At 45.0% G+C, this 24,947-nt stretch overlaps 1 protein-coding gene across 4 annotated transcripts in view; it reads right to left on the bottom strand.

Annotated features, from left to right (window-relative positions):
- The window catches only part of JHY (junctional cadherin complex regulator), a 78,735-nt gene extending 55,631 nt beyond the window's left edge, over positions 1-23,104 (bottom strand). For 3 of the 4 annotated variants that reach the window (XM_038754838.1, XM_038754841.1, XM_038754840.1), the window contains exons 1-3: positions 22,915-23,104; positions 19,745-20,205; positions 2,079-2,598 (exon numbers count right to left, since the gene is read on the bottom strand). In XM_038754838.1, the coding sequence (XP_038610766.1) occupies positions 2,079-2,598; positions 19,745-20,118 (894 nt within the window). In that variant the 5' untranslated portion in view covers positions 20,119-20,205; positions 22,915-23,104. Of the gene's footprint in view, positions 1-2,078; positions 2,599-19,744; positions 20,206-20,836; positions 20,981-22,914 lie in introns of those variants that run through there. The other variant, XM_038754839.1, reaches the window with a different exon arrangement.
- Between the last annotated feature and the right edge of the window lie 1,843 nt (positions 23,105-24,947).

Here is a 24,947-nt window from a genome sequence, read left to right as displayed (position 1 = left end):
CCTCCTGAATTATTTTTCTAAAACAATCTTCTGCATACTTCCTCTCACTCCTCAAAACCTTCAATCGTTGCCCATTCCACTCAGCATCTGCAGAAACTCCAGACCATCTGCCTGAAGGCAAGTAGCCCTCTCCCTCCTGCTTAACCACTCTCTTCTCCCACTACACTGCAGCTAAACACTTAACTCCTCTCAAGCAACCTACTCACTGTATCTTACTCTTGCCTTACCTGCTGCTGATTGCTGGCTCACACCTTCCCCATTGCTGGAACTCCCTCCTACAGACCAACAGACCACTTTTCAAAGCATCTTCCATGAACTCCTCCAAGTGGCCTTTCTAATCTCCCCACTTTATAGTCCCCCTCCTGCCACTTTAGCACTTTCAAGTCTATATAAGTCCGTTGGTATTCTTTGGTATCCACCGCCCCTAGCACCATAGAACATATACATATATATGAGAAGCAGCATGGCTTAGTGGATAGAGCACAGGCCTCGGGGTCCAAAGTACCAATTTCCTTGTTTCCACCGCAGAGCTCAGTATAGTGCCTGACAAATATTAAGGACTTAATACCACAAATGTTATCATCATCATTATTACTACATATTACATATATTATAGTTATAATTATAGTATAATGTATTAGATATATATTATGCTATGTATAATAATAATACATACTATTAATATGTGTAATAATAATAACTGTGATATTTGTTAGGCACTTACTGTGTGCCAGGCACAGTACAAGGCACTGGGGTAGATACAAGGTTGGACACAGTCCCTGTTCCACATTGGGCTCACAGCCTTAATCCCCATTTTCCATGTGGTAACTGTGGCCCAGAGAAGTGAAGTGACTTGCCCAAGGTCACAAAGAAGACATGAGGCAGAGCCACGATTGGAATCCATGACCTTCTGACTCCCAGGCCTATGCTTTATGCCCTGCTGCTTCATATATATGTATATATATATACAAAAAAAACCATACATGCTCTATTACTTCTCCAGTTCTGTAATTTATCGTATTGCCTGTCTACCCCACCACACTGTAAGATCATGTTTACTAATGGCCTAATGGAAAGAGCAGAGAGGAGGGTGAGGAGACCAGGGTTCGAGTCCTGGCTCTGTCACTGGCCTGCTATGTGAACTTGGGCAAGTCGCTTAATTCCTCTACCCCTCAGTTTCCTTTTCTGTAAAATGGGATTAAGATACCTGTTCTCCCAAAAGGAACAAAGACTGTGTCCAGTCTGATTATTTTACTTCTATCCCAGTGTTCAGTACAGTGCTCTGCAAACAACAGTACTTCGGATTGCTGGGCCAATCATGCCTGCCACATACTACAGTCCAGATTGTCTTAATCCCTTCTATATGGAGCGCTTGCATCTGGTTCCTGGTCTTGGGGTGGCCAAACCAAAAGATCCAAAAAACTGCCACACTCCATAAAGGTGAAAGTTAAGGTGGCCCACTAGGAGGAGGCAGCCAAGGATCCCAGAAGAGGATGCACAGTGAAATGCGAGGATATTGAAAGTTTAGAAAACCATGTCAGAGAGGGCAGAGAGTGAAAGAGGGTGAAGAATGCTTCAGGTACACCAAGAAACAGTGTGAGAGCATGGGCCTGGCAGTCAGAAGAACCTGGGTTATAATCCCAGCTCTGCACCTAGTTTACTGGGTGATGTTAGGCAAGTCACTTCATTTCTCTGGGCCTCAGTTACCTCTGTAAAATGGGGATTACAACTGTGAGCCCCATGTGGGATACAGATGTGCCCACCCTGAATAGGTGTACCTACCATAAAAATAAGGTTTGAGTCCTGTATACCCAATAAAGTGCAGAAAGCATTGCAGTGGCAGGGGATCAGCCTTATCAGGCCAAACAGGCTGGCTGACTGATTCCTGTACCATTGGAAGCCAAGTGTGAAATTGCCCAGAAGTGAAATTACCAGCACTGTGCTTGGTAATACCTAAGAGCAGTGCAGGGAGAAATAAACCCAAGAGTCACAGGAAACTATCTGAAGGAAACCTCCAGTACCGGGGGTTACTCTATAACTGATGAGTCTCAGGCTTTTTTTAAGGAGAAAATACTCACCTGCTCCTGATGAACTTCTCTCAGTTTCCTATTGTGTAGTTTAAGATAAGAATCTGACTTCTGTGTAGATAATCCTAAAGTCAGTTTGTTTTTTTCCACAAAATCTTGTTTGGATCTCCACTTCTGTGGGGCCCAAGATTTGGGCTGAAAACCACCAACTTCCACACCTGAACTCTTGAGATACTGGGCCACCTGATCCATCTTTTCTTCTCTATCACTACTGCTCTGCATTGAAAAGGCCTCACTGGTCACCCCATTGTGCTCATAGCCGGGGCTCAAAAACTCACTGCCAAGCAGTGTTATGGAACTCCGGGGGCTTTGTCCCTCTTTGCCTTTTTCCTTCAATTGTTCAAAGGAAGCCTCCGAAGAAGACTGCAGGGAATCCTCAGAGATGTTCTGGGGGACGATTTCAACAGCCTGATGTAATTTTTTCGTCGCTGAAGATTTCTGGTCCTCTTGATTGTTTTTCCAGTTTGGATTGTACCGGAGATCTGAATACTTGTCCACGGGTAGCTGGTGGCTGCCAAAAGCAGAAGAGAAAGGTGCATTTTTACATGGAATCAGGTAATGTTTGAATTTCTATAGAATCCTCTGGATTAAAAACAACTCCACTGTAAAATCGCTCTCTGCCACTTTTCATTGTTATCTTTTACAAGTGGGAGAGAGGGGAAATAACCCAGCTGAAATGAAAACCACATATGCAGAATGTCAGAAACAACTGCCACAGGTGTACATCTGTTTATTTGTAATTTAATTGCTTCTATGGATTAAAAAATCATCGGTACATATTCTCTTACGCTTTTACCCATTGGACAAATTGGCAATTTGTGCCCGCTTGCTTTTCTCATTAAATCATAAACTGCTCAAGGGCAGGGGTGGTGTCTTTTATTTCTATTGTATGATCCCAATCACCTTGTACAGGGTGCCACCCACACAAGGCATCTGATAAATACCGTTGATATTGATAGAGAGAAAAAAGATGATTTTCAGAAGTTAGTTGTCCCAAGAGGAAGCATAGTACACTGAACATCTGATTGCTGAGGGGCTTGTTGTAACCACGCTGAATCTAACAAAGAATAAAATGAGTGATGATTTATTCATGAGTCCTACAAAACATAGAAAGATGAGAATTTCTAGAATTGACTCTCTGGTCAGTGTATTTCTGTGGCTACACCAGATTGTACAGAGCTTTGCACACAGTAAGTGCTCAATAAATACGATTGCAAGAATTAATTGTAGAGTACAGACTGGCCTCCGGAAGCTAGAGTACAGTTGGGCACTCCGGAAGTTAGAAGTGCTTTATATTCTCAATGGGTACTTTTATGGCCATCTATCAGGGTCGCACCTAGAGAGTTTCCAGTACTCTACCAGTCTCGGCTACAAGAAGGAGAGTCAAGCAGAGGCATACCCACTCCATTTCTAGTTTGGCCAGTGGCTAGCGAGAGGAAGGCAATCTGCTACAAGTCAAAACTCACCCATGACGGGCAGTAACGGCATGGGAGAGAGTATTCACTCAATTGTATTTACTGAGCGCTTACTGTGTGCAGGGCACTGTACTAAGTGCTTGGGAAGTACTAGTTGGCAACATATAGAGACGGTCCCTACCCAACAGTGGGTAGAGGGCGGAGACTCAAGTTTGCTGTGCGGAAGGAAGCAATGGTAAACCACTTCCGTATTTTTACCACAAAAACTCTATTGGATATACTACCAGAACAACTGCAGATGGAAAGCGGGGCTATCTGGGAGAGATGTGTCCGTGGTGTTGCTTTGGGTCGGAAACGACTCAACGGCATAAGACAAGACTTTTATGGCACTTTACAGATCCACATTGGCAGTTTGAAGAGAAAATCTGGGGAAAAAGCTAGACTTTTTTTTGCCAGAATAGTCTAAGCTGGTTGTCTTCACTGGTCAAAGTCTCACAGTTCTTTACTTCCCCTTTTCTTGTGTCACCCCGCCTAAACATAATTCCCCCATACTACAGAGAGGGTCCTAGGCATACATGTTTGAGTAAGTAGCTTAACTCAAGGTGTCAAGAACACAAACCCTAGCTCCTAACGTTGTGTCTTTTGGTTCCTAGGCCTAAGCATCCCTTACCCAGTGGGAGAGGCTCCCTCAGATACCTAGCATCTGGCAAGTGTGGGGGCCAGACACGAATGAATAAAACTTAAGCCTGGAGCTTGGCAGAAGGAAAGTTAACAAGTTCCACAGTCACTTTTTTGGCCCCAAACCCAACTCTCTTTTTTCCTTTGGCTGCCTCAATTGGTAAAACACCTCCTAGTCCAATTAGCCAAACGAACACAAAACCTAAGAAATATGGCATATTCAATGGATTCTTTGACCTTCCAAGACAAAATGGGATAGATTTTGCTTCCTTAAGTAAAATGAATGCAATCCTCCAACCAAAGAGAAAATGTAAATCCCTTTAGGCCTTTTATGTCATTTGATACACTAGCTAAATGGAAGATATTTTATGCTGGGCAAGCAAATTAATGGGCTATTGTATACTAATTTGCTCATTTTAAAGCATATTTCAGTTATTTGATTTAATGTGCAGTGGAGCAAAAAGCCAAAACTTGCTTGTCATGCTTAACTGTTTTTCAGTTCCCAGAAGCTTGTGAAAAAGGGAAACTTCTCCCAAGTGACAAGTAGAATGCTCAGTATACTGACTTGGTACTGTGCCTGGCACACACTAAGTGTTTAACAAATATCACAATTATTATTAGTAATATTATTATTTGGTGCATGCCAATCAAAACACTCACCTGGAAATAGAGAACAGTAAATCAAGGGCAGTTGAGAACCCATGCAAATGTGATGTTTACTGATTAAAAAATAACTTTTATCAGTTCAACAAGAATACTCTAACCTCTGATAGAGAGATTGTGAATTTATGAGTCAGGTGAAATTTACATAGGGCCTAACCAGGGGTAGGCCATACACAAGGTGGCCAGTCAGAAAGTAATACCATCTGAGTTTTCCTCTTCCTAGCCAGACATTAGGCCTCCCATGGGATTGTTGGTCATTCCGCTCCAGATCCGCTGCAGCTGAGAGATGGCCATTTTCCTCCCCTTCCTTCTTTCCCTGCAGTCAGATCAGGGTGTGGCTGACCCCAAGGTGACAAAGACCCAGATTCATTTATTATTACATTTCAAAAGCTGCCTGCCTTCGCACCTACACTGCCCCAGGCTATTCATTCCAGTCCTCTGACCTCTTCCCTAAAACAATTCAACCGTCTCCTCAGGATATTTTTTTATTTAATCGTATTTACTGAGTGCTTACTGTGTGCAGAGCACTGTACTAAGCGCTTGGGAAGTACAAGTTGGCAACATATAAAGACGGTCCCTACCCAACAGTGGGCTCACAGTCTAGAAGGGGGAGACAGACAACAAAACAAAACATATTAACAAAATAAAATAAATAGAATAAATATGTGCAAGTAAAATAGAGTACTAAATATGTACAAACATATATACATATATACAGGTGCTGTGGGGAGGGGAAGGAGGTAAGGCAGGGGGGATGGGGAGGGGGAGGAGGGGGAGAGGAAGGAGGGGGCTCAGTCTGGGAAGGCCTCCTGGAGGAGGTGAGCTCTCAGCAGGGCTTTGAAGGGAGGAAGAGAGCTAGCTTGGTGGATGTGTGGAGGGAGGGCATTCCAGGCCAGGGGGAGGACATGCGCCAGGGGTCGACGGCGGGACAGGCGAGAACGAGGCACAGTGAGGAGGTTAGCGGCAGAGGAGCGGAGGGTGTGGGCTGGGCTGCAGAAGGAAAGAAGGGAGGTGAGGTAGGAGCGGGCGAGGTGACGGAGAGCCTTGAAGCCGAGAGTGAGGAGTTTTTGCCTGATGCGTAGGTTGACTGGTAGCCACTGGAGATTTTTGAGGAGGGGAGTAACATGCCCAGAGCATTTCCGCACAAAGATGATCCAGGCAGCAGCGTGAAGTATAGACTGAAGTGGGGAGAGACATGAGGATGGGAGATCAGAGAGGAGGCTGATGCAGTAATCCAGTCAGGATAGGATGAGAGATTGAACCAGCAGAGTAGCAGTCTGGATGGAGAGGAAAGGGCGGATCTTGGCAATGTTGCGGAGTGAGAGCAGCAGGTTTTGGTGACGGATTGGATGTGAGGGGTGAATGAGAGAGCAGACTCCAAAGCCCTTGCTCTTTCCACTGATCCACACTGCTTCTCTGACCTTGATGACCCTTCTGCTGACTGCCTTTTATAACTCTTCAACTCGACTGACCTCCTGCTCCACCCCACCTCCCCCACTCACCAACTTGGACACACACTTGATTTCATCATCTCTAACCACTACACAATCTCTACCTTCACCAACTCTGAAATCCCTCTAACTGACCACAACCTCCTCACTTGACTCCTCTCACACACACCTCCTCATCGTAAATCTGTACTATTCCCCCTCAGAGACCTCCGCTCCCTGGAACACATCCAATTTTCTCAACCCATCATGCTCAATTTAGCCTCCATATCCAAACCACCCACCCTTGATGACCAAATAGACGTTCTCAACACCACCCTCTCTACTGAAATCAACTCATTTTCTCCCCTATCCCTTCGTAGATCTCATACCACTAACCCACAGTGGTGGATCACCTGCACAGTCTACCTCCTTTGCTCTTGTGCTCTAGGCACTGAGCGCTGCTGGCGTAAATCTAAATATTAGGCCGAATCTTCCCACTTCAAGTTTACCATTGCATGCTTCAACTCTGCCCTCTCCTCTGCCCAACAAAACTATTTTTCTACCCTTATTGACACCCATGCCCATCACCTTCTCCAGTTGTTCCAGACATTTAACTCCCTCCTCAAACTCCCTAACCCCCTGCCTCCACCATTCCTTGCCCTCAATGACCTGGTTACCTACTTTATTAAGAAAATTAACACCAACAGGTGTGAGCTCCCTAAAATCACCCCACCCCTCCTCAGCCCCTCCCCCTTCCAGTCCCCTCTTCAACTCTCCCATCGTTCCCAGCAGGGTCTCTAGAAATCTCCTGCCTCCTCTTAAAAGCCAATCCCTCCACATGCGCATCAGACGCCATTTCTTCACACCTCATCAAAACTCTTTCCCCCTTCCTTCTTCCCTCCCTAACAGCCATCTTCAACCATTCGCTCTCCAATGGCTTCTTCCCCACTGCTTTTAAACATGTCCATGTCTTTCCTACCCTAAAAAAACCCTCCCTGGAACTCATGGCTCCCTCCAGTTATTGCCCCATTTCCCTCCTACCATTCCTCTCCAAACTCCTTGAGCAAGTTGTCTATACCCACTGTCAGATTCCTCTCCTCCAATTCTCTCCTTTACCCCCTCTAATCTGGCTTCCATCCCCTGTACTCAACAGAAACCTCCCTTTCAAAGGTCACCAATGATCTTCTTCTTTCTTGCAAATTCCAATGGCCTCTACTCCATCCTAATCCTCCTCGACCTCTCAACTGCCTTCGACCCCGTGGACCTCCCCTTTACCTGGAAAGGTTATCCAACCTTGGCATCACTGACTCTGTCCTCTCTTATTTTCCCTCAGCTCTCTGGCAGTTCATTCTCAGTCTCCTTTGCGGGCTCCTCCTCTGCCTCCCACTCACTAACTGTGAGGGTCGCTCAAGGCTCAGTTCTGGGTACCCTTCTATTCTCCATCTACAACCACTCCTTTAGAGAACTCATTTGCTCCCATGACTTCAACTACTACCTCGATGCAGATGATACCCAAATCTTCAACTCCAGTCTTGATCTCTCTCCCTAGCTCCAATCTCGCATCTCCTCCTGCCTTCAAGACATCTCTACTTGGATGTCCTCCCATCACCTCAAACTTAACATGTCCAAAACAGAGCTCCTTATCTTCCCACCCAAACCCTGTCCTCCCCGTGACTCTCCCATCACTGTAAACAGCACCACCATCCTTCCTGTCTCACAAGCCCGTAATCTTGGCATTATCCTTGACTCCTCTCTCTCATTCAATTCACATATTCAATCTGCCACAAAATCCTGTCCATCTCACCTTCACATCAAGAAGATCCACCCTTTTCTCTCCATCCAAACTGCTACCACGTTATTACAATCACTCATCCTATCCCACTTGGATTACTGCATCAGTCTCCTTGCTGACTTTGTCTTCTCCCCACTCCAGTCCATACTTCACTCTGCTGCCCAGATCATTTTTCTCAAAAAACATTCAGGACATGTCACCCTCACCCTCAAAAAAACTCCAGTGGTTGCCTATCCACCTCTGTACAAACAAAAATTCCTCACCATTGGCTTTAAATCACTCCATCACCTTGCCCCCTCCTCCCTCGCCTCACTTCTCTCCTTCTACAACCCAGCCCACACACTTCGCTCCTATAGTGCTAACCTTCTCACTGTGTCTCGATCTCATCTGTCTCACCACTGACCCCTAGCCCACGTACTGCCTTTGGCCTGGAATGGCCTCCCTCCTCTAATCTGACAATTACTCTCTCCCACTTCAAAGCCTTATTGAAAGCACATCTCCTCCAAGAGGCCTTCCCAAACTAAGGTCCAATTTTCCTCATCTCCCACTCCCTTCTGCATCGCCCTGGCTTGCTCCCTTTGCTCCTTCCACCTCCCAGCCACACAGTACTTTTGTACCTATCTGTAATTTTATTTATTCATTCATTTAATCGTATTTATTGAGCACTTACTGTGTGCAAAGCACTGTACTAAGTGTTTGGAAAGTAAAATACAGCAATAGAGACAATTCCTACCCACAATGGGCTTCCAGTCTTGGGGGGGGGGGGGGGGGACAGACATCAAAACAAGTAAACTGGCATCAGCGTAAATGAATAGAATTATATATACATATATACATAAGTGCTGTGGGGCAGGGAAGTGGGGGGAAGAGTAAAGGGAGCAAGTCGAGGTGATGCAGAAGGGAGGGGGAGCTGAGGAAAAGGGGGACTTAGTCTGGGAAGGCCTCTTGGAAGAGGTGTGCCTTCAGTAGGGCTTTGAAGGTGGGGGAGTGATTGTTTGGTGGATTTGAGAAGGGAGGGCATTTCAGGCCAGAGGTAGGATGCGGGCCAGGGGTTGGCGGGAGAGATCGAGTCACAGTGAGAAGGTTAGCACCAGAGGAGTGGAGTGTGTGGGCTGGGCTGTAGAAGGAGAGAAGGGAGGTGAGGTAAGAAGGGTCAAGGTGATGGAGAGCTTTGAAGACAATATTGAGGAGTTTTTGTTTGATACGGAGGTTGATAGGCAACAACTGGAGAGTTCTGAGAAGCAGCGTGGCTCAGTGGAAAGTGCACGGGCTTGGGAGTCAGAGGTCATGGGCTCAAATCCCAGCTCCACCACTTGTCAGCTGTGTGACTTTGGGCAAGTCACTTAACTTCTCTGTGCCTCAGTTCCCTCATCTGTAAATTGGGGATTGACTGTGAGCCCCCTGTGGGACAACCTGATCACCTTGTATCTCCCCAGCACTTAGAACAGTGCTTTGCACATAGTAAGTGCTTAATAAATGCCGTCATTATTATTATTATTATTATTATTATTCCGAGAGAGGTGACATGCCCTGAATGTTTCTGTAGAAAGATAATCCAGGCAGCGGAGTGAAGTATGGACTGAAGTGGAGAGAGGCAGGAGGTTGGGAGGTCAGAAAAGAGGCTGATGCAGTAAACCAGTCAGGACAGGCTGAGTGACTGTACTAATGTGGTAGCGGTTTGGATGGGGAGGAAAGGGCAGATCTTACCAATGCTGTGAAGGTGAGAGTGGCAGGATTTAGTGATAGATTGGATATGTGGGGTGAATGAGAGAGCAGAGTCAAGGATGACACCAAGGTTGTGGGCATGTGAGACAGGAAGGATGGCTGTGCCATCCACAGTGATGGGAAAGTTAGGAAGAGGACAGGGTTTGAGAGGGAAGTTAAGGAGCTCTGTCTTGGACATGTTGAGTTTGAGGTGATGGGAGGACATCGAAGTAGAGATGTTCTGAAGGCAGGAGGAGGGAAGGAGAGAGAACAGGGGAGGAGATATAGATTTGGTATTATTTGCATAGAGATGAGAGTTGAAGCCAATTTATTTGTAATGACATCTATTCCCCCCTCTAGACTGTAAGCTTGTTGTGGAAAGGGAATGTCACTGTTTATTATTGTGTTGTAATAATAATGATGGTATTTGTTAAGCACTTACTATGTGCCGAACACTGTTCTAAGTGCTGTACTTTCCCAAGCGCTTAGTACAGTGCTTTGCTCAGCACACAGTAAGCACTAAATAGACACAACAATGAATGAATGAACAATCCTGTGGGTGTCCTCGTCAGGCCTGCTGATGTTCCTGAAATTTCTGACCAAGGGAAGCCTGGCAGTATGAACCTGGGTTGGACTGGGAGGAAATGGGTTCTGAACCACTGTTTGGTTTTTCCTCTTCTCAGCCCCAGAAACTGTGAAAATCCCAGTGAGTGACTACAAAGACAATTGGCTGTCATCTTGATTCTGCTCTCTGCTGGAAGGAACTCAGTAATGGGCTGTTTTCTCCAGGGGGGCCCATTCAATGAGGATCCTGCCTGTGTTTCCTTCTAGTGGATCTCACTGGGCTCTATTCTTCTCGGGGCCAAAATCACTGCTAGTAAATGAGGATGTAAAGCATTAAATGGTCTAAGTGGTCCCCTTAGGGCCAGAAAGAGAGAAGGTACTCTGCAGAGCACCAAACTTTCTGGCTGGGAGCGGTTTAGGTTCTGGGGAGAGGCAGTCTGAAAGAAACGTGGGATTGGGATTCGGATCCCATTTTCGGCGACAACAATTATAAGTAGGGAGTTGAATGTCTTTCAAAAAAAAAAGACAGTCCCCGTTTCTTGAGGAGCTTACACTCATAAGAGGCAAGAGAGGCCTTTACAAATGGAATAGATGATTTTAAGTGGAAGCTTACCTAAAGCTGGAGAGGTTTGAAACCAAATTAGATTAAAATGTGTTGTTCCAGTTGAATTACACACTCAAAGATAGTCTCTGCACATTTAAGCCCACCCCCACGAACACTTAACACACACACATTCACACAAGCCAACAACCCTTCTCAAACTCTAATCACAACTCATCACCACTTGCACAGCCATAAAACTTTTGTAAAGCGTCCATTTTGCTGTAAGGGTGAAATCATAATAGAACACATAGGATGATGGTGTTTTTGCAGCAGCGTCAGCAGGATAAGCTACAATACTCCAGAGGAAACAAATCTAATGACTGAAATAATAGAATCTGATCCTGAAGAACTCCATTGTGCTGAGATTGCATGCAAAGAGCCTCAATTGTACTACCCAAGCCAGGTCACCACACTGGAACAAAATGAGTGTGAAGTGCCCCTTCATCAGTAATCATCCGTGTACAAAAGATGCCCCTCTTTTTACCCCCTATTTGATGGAAAGGTTATTCGTACAATGCATACACAACACTTTTGTTGCGGATTAGGCAACAGATGCCGGGGCTCCTCTTCAGATTCCTAGGTTAGTAATGGATGCAGAGGGGGCGGGTCTCGTATACATATACCATGGTATTTCCTCGAGTTAATGGACTCTATTTGAGTACTTACTGTGATAACTTCAAACAAAATAAAATCAAATCTCCATTTAATGAAGAGCCTCATATTCAGCATAACATTCAGTCAAAAAATTACTAAAATTAGAGCATATTTCTAGTACAATTAACATCCTCTACACTCACAATAAAATATTCAATAACTGGCCATTTCGCCCATTGAGGAGGTGAATAAAAGCACTGCTATCAATCATTTAGCTGTTATTTGTTTGCCACTTAATTTTAAGTAGGTGGTTATACTGAAACTGCACATGTTATTACTGATTTAGGTTTAATTTAATCCTTTTAAACAGAACAATTATTCCCAATTTATATGGCATTAAATATTTTAAGCCTACAACAGCATAGCCAATATTTAAAAGTGTAAACTTTCTAATGCTTCTTTAAGGGACTGTGAAAATGACAATGGTGCCCTGGGGATTTCTGAATTCTCTGTTCATCCAACTACCACTCCAAACCCTTTGATGGGTGTCTCTCCAGTTGAAAAAAACTGGAAACATAGATTACAAACTTCTTTAGGAATATGAAGACTCTGTACATAATTTGGAGAAACATATCTTAAAGCCTGTCACCCAGAAAATAGCAATGACGACCCTCATTTTCCCTGGCTGTTTGTAGGAGTTCCCAATGCCAAAAATTATTGTCCCACCTGGCCTAATTCATTCATTCATTCAATTGTATTTATTGAGCGCTTACTGTGTGCAGAGCACTGTACTAAGCGCTTGGGAAGTACAAGTCGGCAACACATAGAGACGGTCCCTACCCAACAGCGGGCTCACAGTCTAGAAGGGGGAGACAGACAATGTCCAGTAGACCAGACTGCAGCTGGGTCTTCACCAGCAGAGCCTAATGGATCCTTCTGGGCAAGAACTCAATGTTTCCTCAATAGGAAATACCTGGATTCCTGTCTCCCTTTTGCCTATATAATTACAACCTGAGAACAAAGGGAAAATAACATGTGTACAGTAACTCTGACACCAGCTGCAAATTGAAATTTGAAGCTCTCCTAAAAGAAGGGCTTTTTTACATTTTTGGTGTAACACTGGCTGTTTCTATCTTGTATCTGGAGAAAGCTGCTTATTTACAGCTCCATGTTCATTGTTTACATGATGAAAATGAAAGGGGCACTTTGGGCCACCTGGTATCTGAAGCAATGAAAGCTATCACTCTGCCTGCCACACAAGGATTATCTGGTTGAAAAGCCAAATCATCCTGAGGTGGGTGAACTGTAGTCAATAACAGCTACAGTGTCCATCTTGCAATCCAAAGTAATTAGTGAGTGCAAAACAAGGTAGTCAGTGCTTGGGACTGTACAATGGAAAGGAAAGAGTAGATAGGATCTCAGCTCTTAAGAAGCTTATTATTATTATCATTATTATGGCATTTGTTAAGTGCTTACTATGTGCCAAGCGCTGTTCCAAGTGCTGGGGTAGATACAAGGTAATCAGGTTGCCCTACTTGGGGCTCACAGTTTTAATCCCCATTTTACAGATGAGGTAACTGAGGCACAGAGAAGTTAAGTGGCTTGCCCAAGGTCACACAGCAGACAAGTGGCGGAGTCAGGATTAAAACCCATGTCCTCTGACTCCCAAGCTCATGCTCTTTCCACAAAGGCACTCTGCTTCCCCAGGCTTGGGATCTAGTTGGAGAGACAGGCACTAAAATAAGTTACAGAGAGGAGAAAGTAATATAGTATGAACAGATGTACCTGACTGCTACTTGTGGGGAGGTGGTGAGTACCTTAAGTGCTTATATGGTGTGGAAGTGCTCAAGTGGCACTTGAAGGGACATAAAGTGGGGATATTAATAAGCACTCAATAAATACTACTGACTGATTGAGATTAGAAATCAATTGGGAAAGGCCTCCTGAAAGAGATAATAATAATAATAGCATTTATTAAGCGCTTACTATGTGCAAAGCACTGTTCTAAGCGCTGGGGAGGTTACAAGATGATCAGGTTGTCCCACAGGGGGCTCACAGTCTTCATCCCCATTTTACAGATGGGGTAACCGAGGCCCAGAGAAGTGAAGAGACTTGTCCAAAGTCACACAGCTGACAAGTGACAGAGCCAGGATTTGAACCCATGACCTCTGACTCCAAAGCCCGTGCCCTTTCCACTGAGCCACGCTGCTTCTCAGAGATCACATCTTCTCTGAGATGTAATTTCAGAAAGGCTTGAAGATGGGGAGTTGTAGTAGTAGTAGTAGTAGTAGTAGTAGTAGTAGTAGTAGTAGTAGTAGTAGTAGTAGTGTGAGTAGCATAAGTAGTAGCATCCTTGATTGCACTTTTGGTGCAGTGCATTGTGTTAGGCACTTAGAAGGACAGAAAAACAAAATGGCACGTTTACACTTTTATGGGGAGAAGGAGGGGAGAGGTTGTAAAGAAAGTAGTTTGACCTAGTGGAAAGAGCATGGGCCTTGGAGTCAGAGGACCTTAGTTCTAGACTCAGCTCTACCACTTGCTTGCTGTGTGGCCTTGGGCAAATCACTTAACTTCTCTGTGTCTCAGTTCCCTCATCTGTTCTCTCTCCTTATTTAAACTGTGAGCCCCAAATGGAACCTGCTTATCTTGAATCTAGTGCTTAGTACAATGCTTGGCACATAGTAAACACTTAACAAATATGACAATTATTATCATAAAAATAATTACACCTAGAACAATCAAATTGAATGAACTGAGAAGACATACATGAATGCTTAATGAGGGTGTAATGTTCATAAGCACTCAAAAAATACTACTGATTTACTGATTGAGCACAGTATCAGATGAAAAGGGGGAGGGAGGAAAGGATAGGGATGTGAGTGAGAAGTTGGTGGCAGAAGAGATGAGAACAAAGCATGCTGAGAAGGTTCCATGGAGAGGAACCAAGTGGGTGAGCAGAGGTGTAGTGGGAGAAGAGGGTGGAGAGGTAGGAGGGAGAGAGCTGAATGATTGCCTTGAAGCCAATGTGAAGAGGATCGAACAGGCAATTATTGGAGGTTTTTGCAGTGTGAGAAGATAAGAAGATTCCCTGGGTTCTAATCCCAGCGCCAGCACTTGTTTGCTGTGTGACCTTGGGCAAGTCACTTAACTTTTCTATGTCTCAGTTCCCTCCTCTATAAAATGGGGATTCAATAACTGTTCTCTCTCCTATTTAAACTGTGAGTCCTGCGTGGAAACTGATTATCTTGAATCTACCCCAGGGCTTAGAACAGTGCTTAAATACCACAATTATTATTATAAAAATAATTATACCTAGAATGATCAAAACAAATGAACTGTAAAACGGAGATCCAATCCTAGTCCCTCCTACTTAGACTGTGAGACCCAGGTGGGACAAGGACTGTGTCCAACCTGATTAATTCGTACCTATCCCACCACTTAGTACAGTGTCCGGCACATTGTAAGCACTTAACAAATACCATTATCATTCCTTCCTATTTAGACTGTGAACCCCATGCAGGACAGGGACTGTATCCATCCTGATTATCTTGTATCTACTTCAGCACGTAGTACACACTTCACAAGTACCACTGGGGAAAAAAAAGGCAGAAAAGTATTTTAGAACAATGATCTTGGCAGCAGATGTGGAGAGGGGAGAGACAAGAAGCAAGGAGGTCAGGGAGGTGATTGATACAGAAGTTGAGGTGGGATACATGAAGTATCTGAAACAGCATGCTTAGCCATATGGATAGAAAGGAAAGGGCAGATTCTGGGAATGTTGTGGTAGAAGAACCATCAGGATTTGGTGACAGACTGAATATACAGGAACTGAAAGAGAGGGAAGAGTCAGGGATAAGGCCAAGGTTTTGGGTTTGAGAGACAGGGAGGATTGGTACTGTTTTTAAGAGGGATGGGAAAGTTATGTGAAGAAAGGATTTGGATGGAAGATGAGGAATTCCATGATGGACATATTTATCTTGAGGTGCTGGTGGGAAATCCAAGTATTAATGTCTCGGTGGCACTGACAGAGGGCAAAATAGAAGAGAAGTGAGAGAGGTGGTAATTGAAGCTGTGGGAGCAGAGTATAGATGGAGAAGAGTTGAGAACCCAACACAGAGCACTGAAGTATACCCACAGTTAAAGAGTGGGAGGCAGATGAAGAGCTGGAGAAACTGAGACAGTTTTATCAAAGGAAGCTGAGTGATAGAAGAGGATAAGAAGGGTGTAAAGTCTTTTAGATTTAATGAGGGGTTCTTTGGAGAGAATAGGCTCAGTAGAAATAAGGTGAAGGTGTGGAAACTGATTCATGCCAGAAAAACCATTTTCCTACCAAAATGTTTTCAGAGACTGCTGGGTAGAATAGTTTCTAGGGATCCCTTTGGTCAGGTCAACACGTGACAATTTGCAAAATAAGTCAATGTATATGGAGGACTGACTTACCCAGATAAATGTTAATGCAGCCCTAACCTTAATGAAAAAACATGCTAAGGTAAACAACTTCAATGTTAAGACGGTATTGATTCCAACTGTCCACAACATTCGGATCAAGAAACTGACTGCTAGCTATCAGGCAGACATCCAGATTCAGTATGAGATCTGAGGGCAGAAATGTCCTCCAGGGTGCATCCTGCCTTTGATGGGCTAGATGGCATTGTGGAGAAGGACTCCCTCTCGGATTCACTACAACTTTTCAGGGCCTTTGTTTTGAAGTTGCAAATCTGCTAGGCCCTCTCTTGATAAAAGGGATGAAGGAACCTGGTCATAGGAGTTCTTTTTACTTCGCCATTATGACTACGGCCTTTTCCCCTGGAGAGAGATCTTTACTATCATTCCACCAATTGGTTCTTTCCCCAGGGCCTCTGGGGTTTGCTAATTTAGCAGGGGGAGAGGGGTGATGATCACTTACAGCACAAGAAATTGGGGTGGTGTAGACCACAAATAGCACAACATAAAATCTAAAAACTCAATGAAGTCCATCTTGAGACGACATGGCAGAGTCACAGACTGCTAGAAGACCAAAGATCAGCCTGACAGGCGGCAAGTGGGAATGGTGAGATTTTTTGGAGGACAGGTTTCAAAAAGATTGTGATACCAAGAGACAGAACTGACCACAGTGCCAGGCACTGCAAGTAGAGAAAAGGGTGATTTCAGCTGATGCATGATATGGAAGGGATTGTCACTCACACATATTTTCAAACACCCACAATTAGTTGTGCAGTGTTGGAACCCAGGGGGCAATTAGAAACATTTCAATTAAAATCCAATCAATCAACATCCCTGCTAATCAAAGTGGCCCATCTAATCTACATTTCATTCTACAATTCATGAGTCATTAAATAATAAAAGTAAAAGCCAGCCTGAAATTCTCTTGAGCCAAACTATCATCTATCTCCTTAAATTTCTCTCTCAATTGCCTAATATGGACTATATTTCTGCCCAACTGATGCCAGAATTTACTGACGTGGAATCTACCAGAATCAGAATGAGCTAGAATAGGGCTAAAGTTAATCTGCAGGCAGAAATGCTTGGGAACCTGTGCAGATTTTCACACTTCTGGCTTGGAATTCAGCCCTTAATAGAGCCATGTCATGCACACACAGAGTTCTGCTTGCCTCCAAGAGCCAGTCATCTGTTAGGATGGCATTATGCCTGTTCAGGGGATGTATGTCAATGCTTAAATCAAGCACAAGTTGTGACCGCCTGGATGCTCATCACAAATGTATTTTCAAAATGCAGGCTCTTCTCTGAGTTAGCAGCTTCTAGATGATCACAGATTTGACATTCAGGAGCCAATAGTCATCTGAAAAGGGTGGCCTGAAACCTTAGCAATGGAGGCATGCGGATTGTGCTTGGGAAATAGGCTGCAAACTAGGTATCAAGAGGTTTGCTGACCCCTGCATGTGGAGGAAAGGGCACGGGCTAACAAGGCCACTGGAAACCAAGATATCAGCCTAAAGGAACCAAAGTTATGGCATCTTTTGGCCTTGTTACTCCATGAAATGTGGTCACAGCGTTCCACCTCACGCTGACTTGCCTATGTAAAGGATATTCTCCATTTCTCAATCCAGGGTGGAGGCTATCATAATCCCCTATTTTTGCTGTCCTATGATTATATCCAGTAATACTCTCCAGAGTTTCTCAACCTGTAAGGTTGTTCCTGAAGACAACACTGAGTATGTCACAGGACTCAGCTGAATTCTAACTTCTCTGTTCCCTTCCCACCCCATTTTTTGTTTCAACAGAACATGTTGGCTGGCCGAGACAAACGTGCTCAACATCTTATTCTTGTAAACTCCTTGTGGGCAGGGAACCTGTCCTACCCACTCAGTTATACTGTGCTCTCCCAAGTGCATAGTACAGTGCCTTCATGCAGTAAGCAGTCAAATATGACTGATTTACAGTAGGCCATTTTTAATTTCCCAAATGCATTAACACTGACACTGCTTACCTGCATCTCAGTTCAGCTTATTTTAGACTTGAGTACTGAGCTCAGACTATGAAATAAAGTGGTTCCTCAGAGACCACAAGGAGCACGATAGCAACCATAAACACAGCATTGTTCTTGTTCCCTATTTTTTCCCTCTCTTTCAACGTTTTCAGGATGGCAAATGTTATATCTACTGCTCGAATCACACTGATCTCTCCTTTTATTAACCACATTGTTAGTCCTGAAGTTGGGTTTAAGGATTATCATATGTGAATATCCTAGTCTACTCTTGCCTCATGAAGTCCAGTAGCTTCTATTTCCATTTATAAAAGGTTTTGCCCTAATCACCATGCTCACTGAATTGTGGGCTGACTACGGGTGCTACAAGATAGTAACTGCCTTAAGGAGATTCCAGTAACATCAAAATGTCAGCCTAAGACTCAAGAGGCTCATCAAGCTGCTTTTAAAGCTGCTTCGTGCGGAAACAAGGCAAAACTAGAGCTTGGGTTCAGTCATGTGAACTATAATTCCCAGAATGCAAAACTCTGACAAAATAAAACCTCTTCCAAATTTAGGATGTGTGATTAATTTGCACTCTATAAGTTGCCTGTTTCACTATTCCTTATTTAGGTTCATTGCAAGGAAAATCAATCACTGGTATTTAGTGAGTGCTTTTGTGGGGCAGAGTGCTGTACTGAGTGGTTGGAGAGTAGAATAGAGTTGATGGACATGATCCCTGCCCTCAAGGCTCTAACAATCGAGAGAGAGAGAGAGAGAGAGAGAGAGAGAGAGAGAGAGAGAGAGAGAGTGTGTGTGTGTAGGGGGAGGACACATATGAGTTTAGCAGCCTAATTGAGTTTAACTCAATTTAATGCCTGAATAGCACGGATCTCTTTAATAGAATGCCCTGCATACCAGCTTCAATTCTCTGGTTTGTTTTGCTGAAAGGGATTGGAGGTGCTGGTGGTGGCCCTGTTGTACTACTGAATGTATCAGCTATCTATGTATCAGTTATTAAGGGCTGAACCTGAACCTGCAATGAAGGACCATGGCTTCATTTTCTAAACAAACTAATCTGAGGAATAGTATGATCAGTGAAAGTCTCATGAGACTGAGAGTCCAAACCCATCCATCACTGACTGGCAGTTAATTAAAGGTTCCTTCCCAATGACAAAGCTTTAATTATTCACCTCCCTAAATGCCTGGCTTTGACCAAAGAGGAATTTAAGTCATGGGGAGAAGCTGGTTTCTTGGAACTGGATTAAATCACTCAGGATTTCAGCTCTCCCTATCTTTAATGAGAGACCAACAGACCCTCAAATGAACTTCCTGGGAATACTGGATTAAAAGAATGAGCTTGATCTCTTCCCAACTCCATGTGCAAGGTGAAGTCAGACAGGCCTGCACATCTTTGGCCACTCTGTGGGCAGTGGAACAGCAGGGAGAAGAGGAAGGGAAGGAGGGTTGGAGAGATGAGAGCACTCACTCACAACTTCCCTGATTTCTATAGCAGCTATGTGTCCTGAAGCCAGGAAGAAGAGCTCCCACTAAGGGTTGGGCTCCAGTTTGTTGGCATTATGAAGCCCAGTACCCCCTCACCTTTACCCAGTTGACTGCAAAGTGCTTTTTGGACACCAAAGACTCAGCAAGGGAGGCCTGGGAATCTCTGTTAGTACCTGTCTGTGCCCCTGGGTCTGATATCACTTGGACTACTGGGTTAAAAGGGGTTTCACAAAAAGTCATCATACAGTAAATTGCAGAATGCATTACTGGTGTCTATCCATACCTTCCCTTTTCATCACTGCCTTCGGGACTGAGATCTCTTCTGCTGGACAACTCATGAGGTTTGAAACTTTCTGTTTCTGACTCTTCTGAATCACTCCAACTTTTTCCTTCTGGACTGCTTTTCTCTAAGCTGTCCCGGTCTAGCTCCTCAAAAGTTTCCCTCAGCAGGTCTTCATCATCCAAGTTCCTTTTCTGGAAGTCTATCTGGTGTCTTCTTCCTTGTTTAAGGCTTTCTGAATCAGATTCTACAAAGCCTTGCAGATTTTGGTGAAAGTCTCCCATTTTGAAAGATGGGCTTTCCGGTGGAGTTTTTAAATTGCTGTGGTGGACAGGGGGTCGATTGGGGAGTCTTGGAATCAATTTAGTATTACTCATGCTGCAAATGTGCTGAAGATAGTAAGTGGTAACGCTGCTGACGAAGGGAGCCAATTTAATATTTAAGGCTGCTGTTACAGAGAGTACCTGGAAAAAAACCCATTATATTTCTGCTCAGCTTTGTCTAACAAAAGCCATTTACAAGTTTTAATCAAAAACTGAAACAATGAATACACTCCTGTTATATTACTTGTAGGTTTTAATTTTTCATCTGTTTGAAAAACTATTGTTTTCCTTTCACCAAAGTGTAACACCCTGATGTGGTGCTTGTAAGCAATCTGAGTATCAAACAAGTGCGTGCAATTTCTAAAGGGAGCCTGAATGCTGCTTGGAAGCAGATTACAGATTCAAGCTTCTAAGGGGTTATTATAAATAAATCAGGACAAAGCCAAATGGTTAATTATGGCAGTCCTTTAATGATTTCACTTCAAACACCCTGAACAACAATGCAAATAAGCTACTGTCCGTTGTTTTGTCTGCATGGAGTACCAGGTCGCTGTTTGCTATGGCAAAGAGACACAGGGTCAATGTTTCAGAACACTGGGGAGGAAGAGAGGGGGAGAGGTGGTTAGGTTTTACACATGAAACACTGGCTTTCCTGTGATTTTGAGCCAGTCAGTTTACTTGTCTATGTTCAATTTTAAGACACCTGCTCTACACACAGCATGCACCCAATAAATACCAAAGCAAATGCTATTTATTTTGCAAACCATCTAACCTGGGAAAGGACCTCAGCAGAGGGCACACAGAATTGATGACGAATGCTGTTGTCTCTTCATGGTCTTTTCCTCTTTCCTCCCTCCAAGTGTCCCCTCCCTTGTTGCCCAGTAATCTCTTCCCTTTGTGGGCTAATCACTGCAACCACCAAACTAGCTCTCTTCCTCCCTTCAAAGCCCTACTGAGAGCTCACCTCCTCCAGGAGGCCTTCCCAGACCGAGCCCTTTTCCTCTGTTCCTCCTCCCGTCCCCACTGCCCCCACTCCCTCCCTCTGCCCTACCCCCTTCCCCTCCCCCCAGCATTTGTACAGATTTATTACTCTATTTTATTAATGTGTATATAGCTATAATTCCATTTATTCTGATGGTATTGACACCTGTCTACTTGTTTTTTGTTGTCTGTCTCCCCCTTCTAGACTGTGAGCCCATTGTTGGGTAGGGACCGTCTCTATGTGGTGCCAATTTGTACTTCCCAAGCGCTTAGTACAGTGCTCTGCACACAGTAAGTGCTCAATAAATACGATTGGATGAATGAATGCAACAACCTTTCTGTCAATAACTGCTGGATGACATCTCGTGAGTTTTTTTCCTTGTCATTCTTTTTAGCTCAATTATAAACTGTAATTAAACTGCAGCTTTTCTTTAAATCACAGAGCTGTTCTGTAGATTACTGCTGACTTTGTTGCCAATGTTTATAAAGCATCGGGAGCTCCTTGTAAGTATAGTACTAAGAACGGAAGGCACTGCTTACATGTGTTTATACACACAAGAACAGAAACGGCTGTCTTTGGTATTCAGAGAGAACACTGTTGGAAGGTACTGTAATTTCTTAGTTCTCAAGAGTTCTAAAATACATTTCTTGGATCCAGTTTTTCATTTTGAAATACCATTTTACTCTCACCCAAATTTTATTTTTAAACAGAGGCAGGATTACCCTTACAGAAAAAGTTAAAATCCTTAACTGCATTTTTTCATAAAACTATACCACTCCTAGTGCTAAACAGAGTAGAAACTCTGCAGAGTGTAAATAGCAACTCTATTAGAATGCTAGAGCTATTATAACTGGTCACTACAAAATATGACTTTAAAGTAATTCGTATTCATTAGGTTTATTTCTGTCCCCTTTAGTTTCTTATGTCCTTAAGTAAAAATGATTGCATAGAGCTTGTTGGAGCGCATAGCTAATAAGGTGAGAAAAGTGGGAATCTTCTCACTGAGATTCCCTTAAAAATTTAGTTGATCAGTGGCAGGTACATGAAGCTTAGTGTAGGGAAAAGGGAGAGGAGTCAAGGTCTTTAATCCTCTTCTTTTGAGAAAGCAGAGGTAAACTGAGAAACTTTGTGATAAACAACAGGATATTCTGCAGTTGGCTGGGTGAGCATGGTCCTGCAGTTTTAATCTTCAACCCCTATCTACATCGTGTATAGGTTGAGGGGTCTCTGTAAGCGTGAAAATACACCAGGGGAAACTGTGGAACTTCCAGGTTGATTTCTGAGCCCCAGGTGGCAACAAAGTGTCTTCCGGAGGCAGCAAGATGGCCTGAATGGCAGCATCCTCTGCTCCACTCTGCCTTCAGATCAGTGGAAACCTCCTTACTCGAAGTGAGGGGTAGGTTTAGCAAGATTTCAAGAGGGAAGGGAAGAGAGTCTCCCACAAGTCTCAAGAGGCGGGGAAGCTTGGTGAAGTGGCCAGACTTTGAGAAGCATCAGGGCCTGGTGGGAAGACCTGGGTTCTAATCCCGACTCCACCATTTGACTGCTGTGTGATCTGAGGTGAGTCACTTAACTTCTCTGCGTCTCGGTTACTACATCTAAAAAATGGGAATAATACGGGGCCTGCGTTCAATCTATCCTGTCCCTACCCCAGCGCTTAGCACAGTATTTGGCACACCGTAAACATTTAAGAAACACCTTAATAAATCATTATTATCTGGAGCCGGGGGCTGGAGGGGGGAAGGGAGTTGAATGCGGGTTAGGGAGGGCAACCCCCAGCTTAGACCTGTAGGGCGGGGAAGAAACCCTCCAGGAGGGCGCTGCCCTCAGGAAAGGCCCCTTGCCAGCTCCTCACCCAAACAACTGACCTGCTGCCCCTCCCTGCCCTTTCCTTCTCCCGGGATCCGCTGCGCCTCTACCCAATCCGTACGGGTCTCTCTTCGGTAACCGTCTCTGTCTCCCTCCGCCTCGAGCCGCCGCCGCCCCCTCAGAAGTCCCCCGTCCCGGCCCCCTCCGCGGCTCCGGCAGCCCCCGTCACTGCACCGCACTGCACTACACTGCACCGCACTGCTCGCCTCGCGCCGCTGTCCTCCTCCGCCAGCGCCCGTAACGCTGCGGGCCCCATTCTCGAAGCGCCGCTGCGCCCGGCTCCGCCTCCCCTCTCGCCTGGGCGCGCGCGCCGCTGCGCAAATGCGCTAACCTGGATCTCCTTGGCGACGGCACAACAGAGCAATGGCCGGGAGAGGCCATTTAGAACGCGGGGAGTTGAGGGGAAGGGGACGGCCGAGGCCGCGTCTGGGAAAGGAGTGTACCTCCCACAGACCTGTGAAGTCGTATTGTTGCTTTAAAATCGCTTTCAATGTGGGATCCGCTTGCGGACATGCAGAAGGTCCCTTAGGGACCTTCGTGGTACCTTCCCCTCGTGGTAGGCGCGGGGAAGAGGGGGCAGGAGGGAGAAGATTTTTTTTTTAATGGCATTTATTAAGCGCTTACTATGTGCAGAGCACTGTTCTAAGCGCTGGGGAATTTACAAGGTGATCAGGTTGTCCCCCGTGGGGCTCACAGTGTTAATCCCCGTTTTACAGATGAGGTAACTGAGGCCCAGAGAAATTAAGCGAAGATTCCACTCTATTCGTCCCGAGGGCAGCTCCAAGATGAGGGTGGGCACAAACGTCTTTGGGAGAATTCCCAGACGGGTGAGCCCACCGGGTGGAGGCAGGCACACGCTCCTGGACTCCATGCTCCACTGTCCCGCAGGAGGCACTGAAAGAGGCGATGACACGCTGCAGGAGCCTTAGAGGGTGATGTGGACACTGTGCAATAAAACAAAAGCCTCTGGCAGTGCCATATCCCTCCTGAGAACGGGCAGGTAGATGCCACATAAAGACCAACATGGCACTTAAAGAAGTGCCTCTTTTAGGGCAGAAGCAGGTTGAGAGACAAGGAGCCCAATCAAAAAGAGCTGACAGCACAACAAGGGACAGCCTTTTGGTGTGTACAGCGTGGCTGGGACTGTGGCCTTTTCCGGGCATAAGAATAAAAATGTTTTCTAACCAGAAAAGTGTCATCTCAGAAACTGATGGTGAGAGGGCGTCGGACATGTGAGGCGGGCTGAGGTCAGCCCTCACCTGGGCAGAGTCCCGGATCGTCTCCACAGGTGCGTGGGTGGGGAGCCTAGGCCCACCAGTAAAGAACATGGAATGGCGAGGGGTCAACCACTAAAGAGAACCCAAGTGATTCCACCCATGCTAAACTCCGGGCATATGCCCCTGGACTGCAAGGACAGACGAAAATGGGAGAGGCAGGACGGCAGTGGCTGGTAGGAACAAAGAGACAAGCAGGGGTCGGGGTAGGACTGGACTCCTGATAGAAGCTCATGGTCAAGGCAGGGAGGCCCACAGAGTAAATTACAAATGGGAGTAAGAAGAGAATGAAAAGATGAATAGAAGAATAAGTGTTTAAGTAGTAGAGCATGCAAGTTAATTCTGCATCAAAGAGCTACAGGTGGTTGTGAGGGCATACACGAAGTAGCAATTGGGAGAATGTGATCAGAGGAGAAGAAAGATTAATCAGGGAAGACCTCCTGGAAGAGGTGAGTTTTAGGAAAGGAGAGGTGTGCCTTGGTGGATTTAAAGGGGAGGGAGTGAACTTTAGGTGGGGGAAGGGTCAAAGTAAAAGGGAAGAGCAGGGGAGAGATGGAAAACTGTAGAGGGAGAGAGCTGATTGAGTTCTTCAGAGTCATTTGCCAGGTGTTTCTGCTTCATGCGAAGAGAAATCGGCAACCATCAAAAGTTTTTGAGGAGTGTGGAGAAATATGCAAAATGACATTTGAGAAAAATGATCCAGGATGCAGAGTGAAATATGGACTGGAGAGGGGAGAGACTGGTTGGAGGCAGGGAAG

This window comes from Tachyglossus aculeatus, chromosome 11, assembly GCF_015852505.1.
Source record: "Tachyglossus aculeatus isolate mTacAcu1 chromosome 11, mTacAcu1.pri, whole genome shotgun sequence".
Classification (NCBI taxonomy): domain Eukaryota; kingdom Metazoa; phylum Chordata; class Mammalia; order Monotremata; family Tachyglossidae; genus Tachyglossus; species Tachyglossus aculeatus.
The sequence above is the reverse complement of the archived record's forward strand: the minus strand, read 5'-3'. Positions and strand labels throughout refer to the sequence as shown.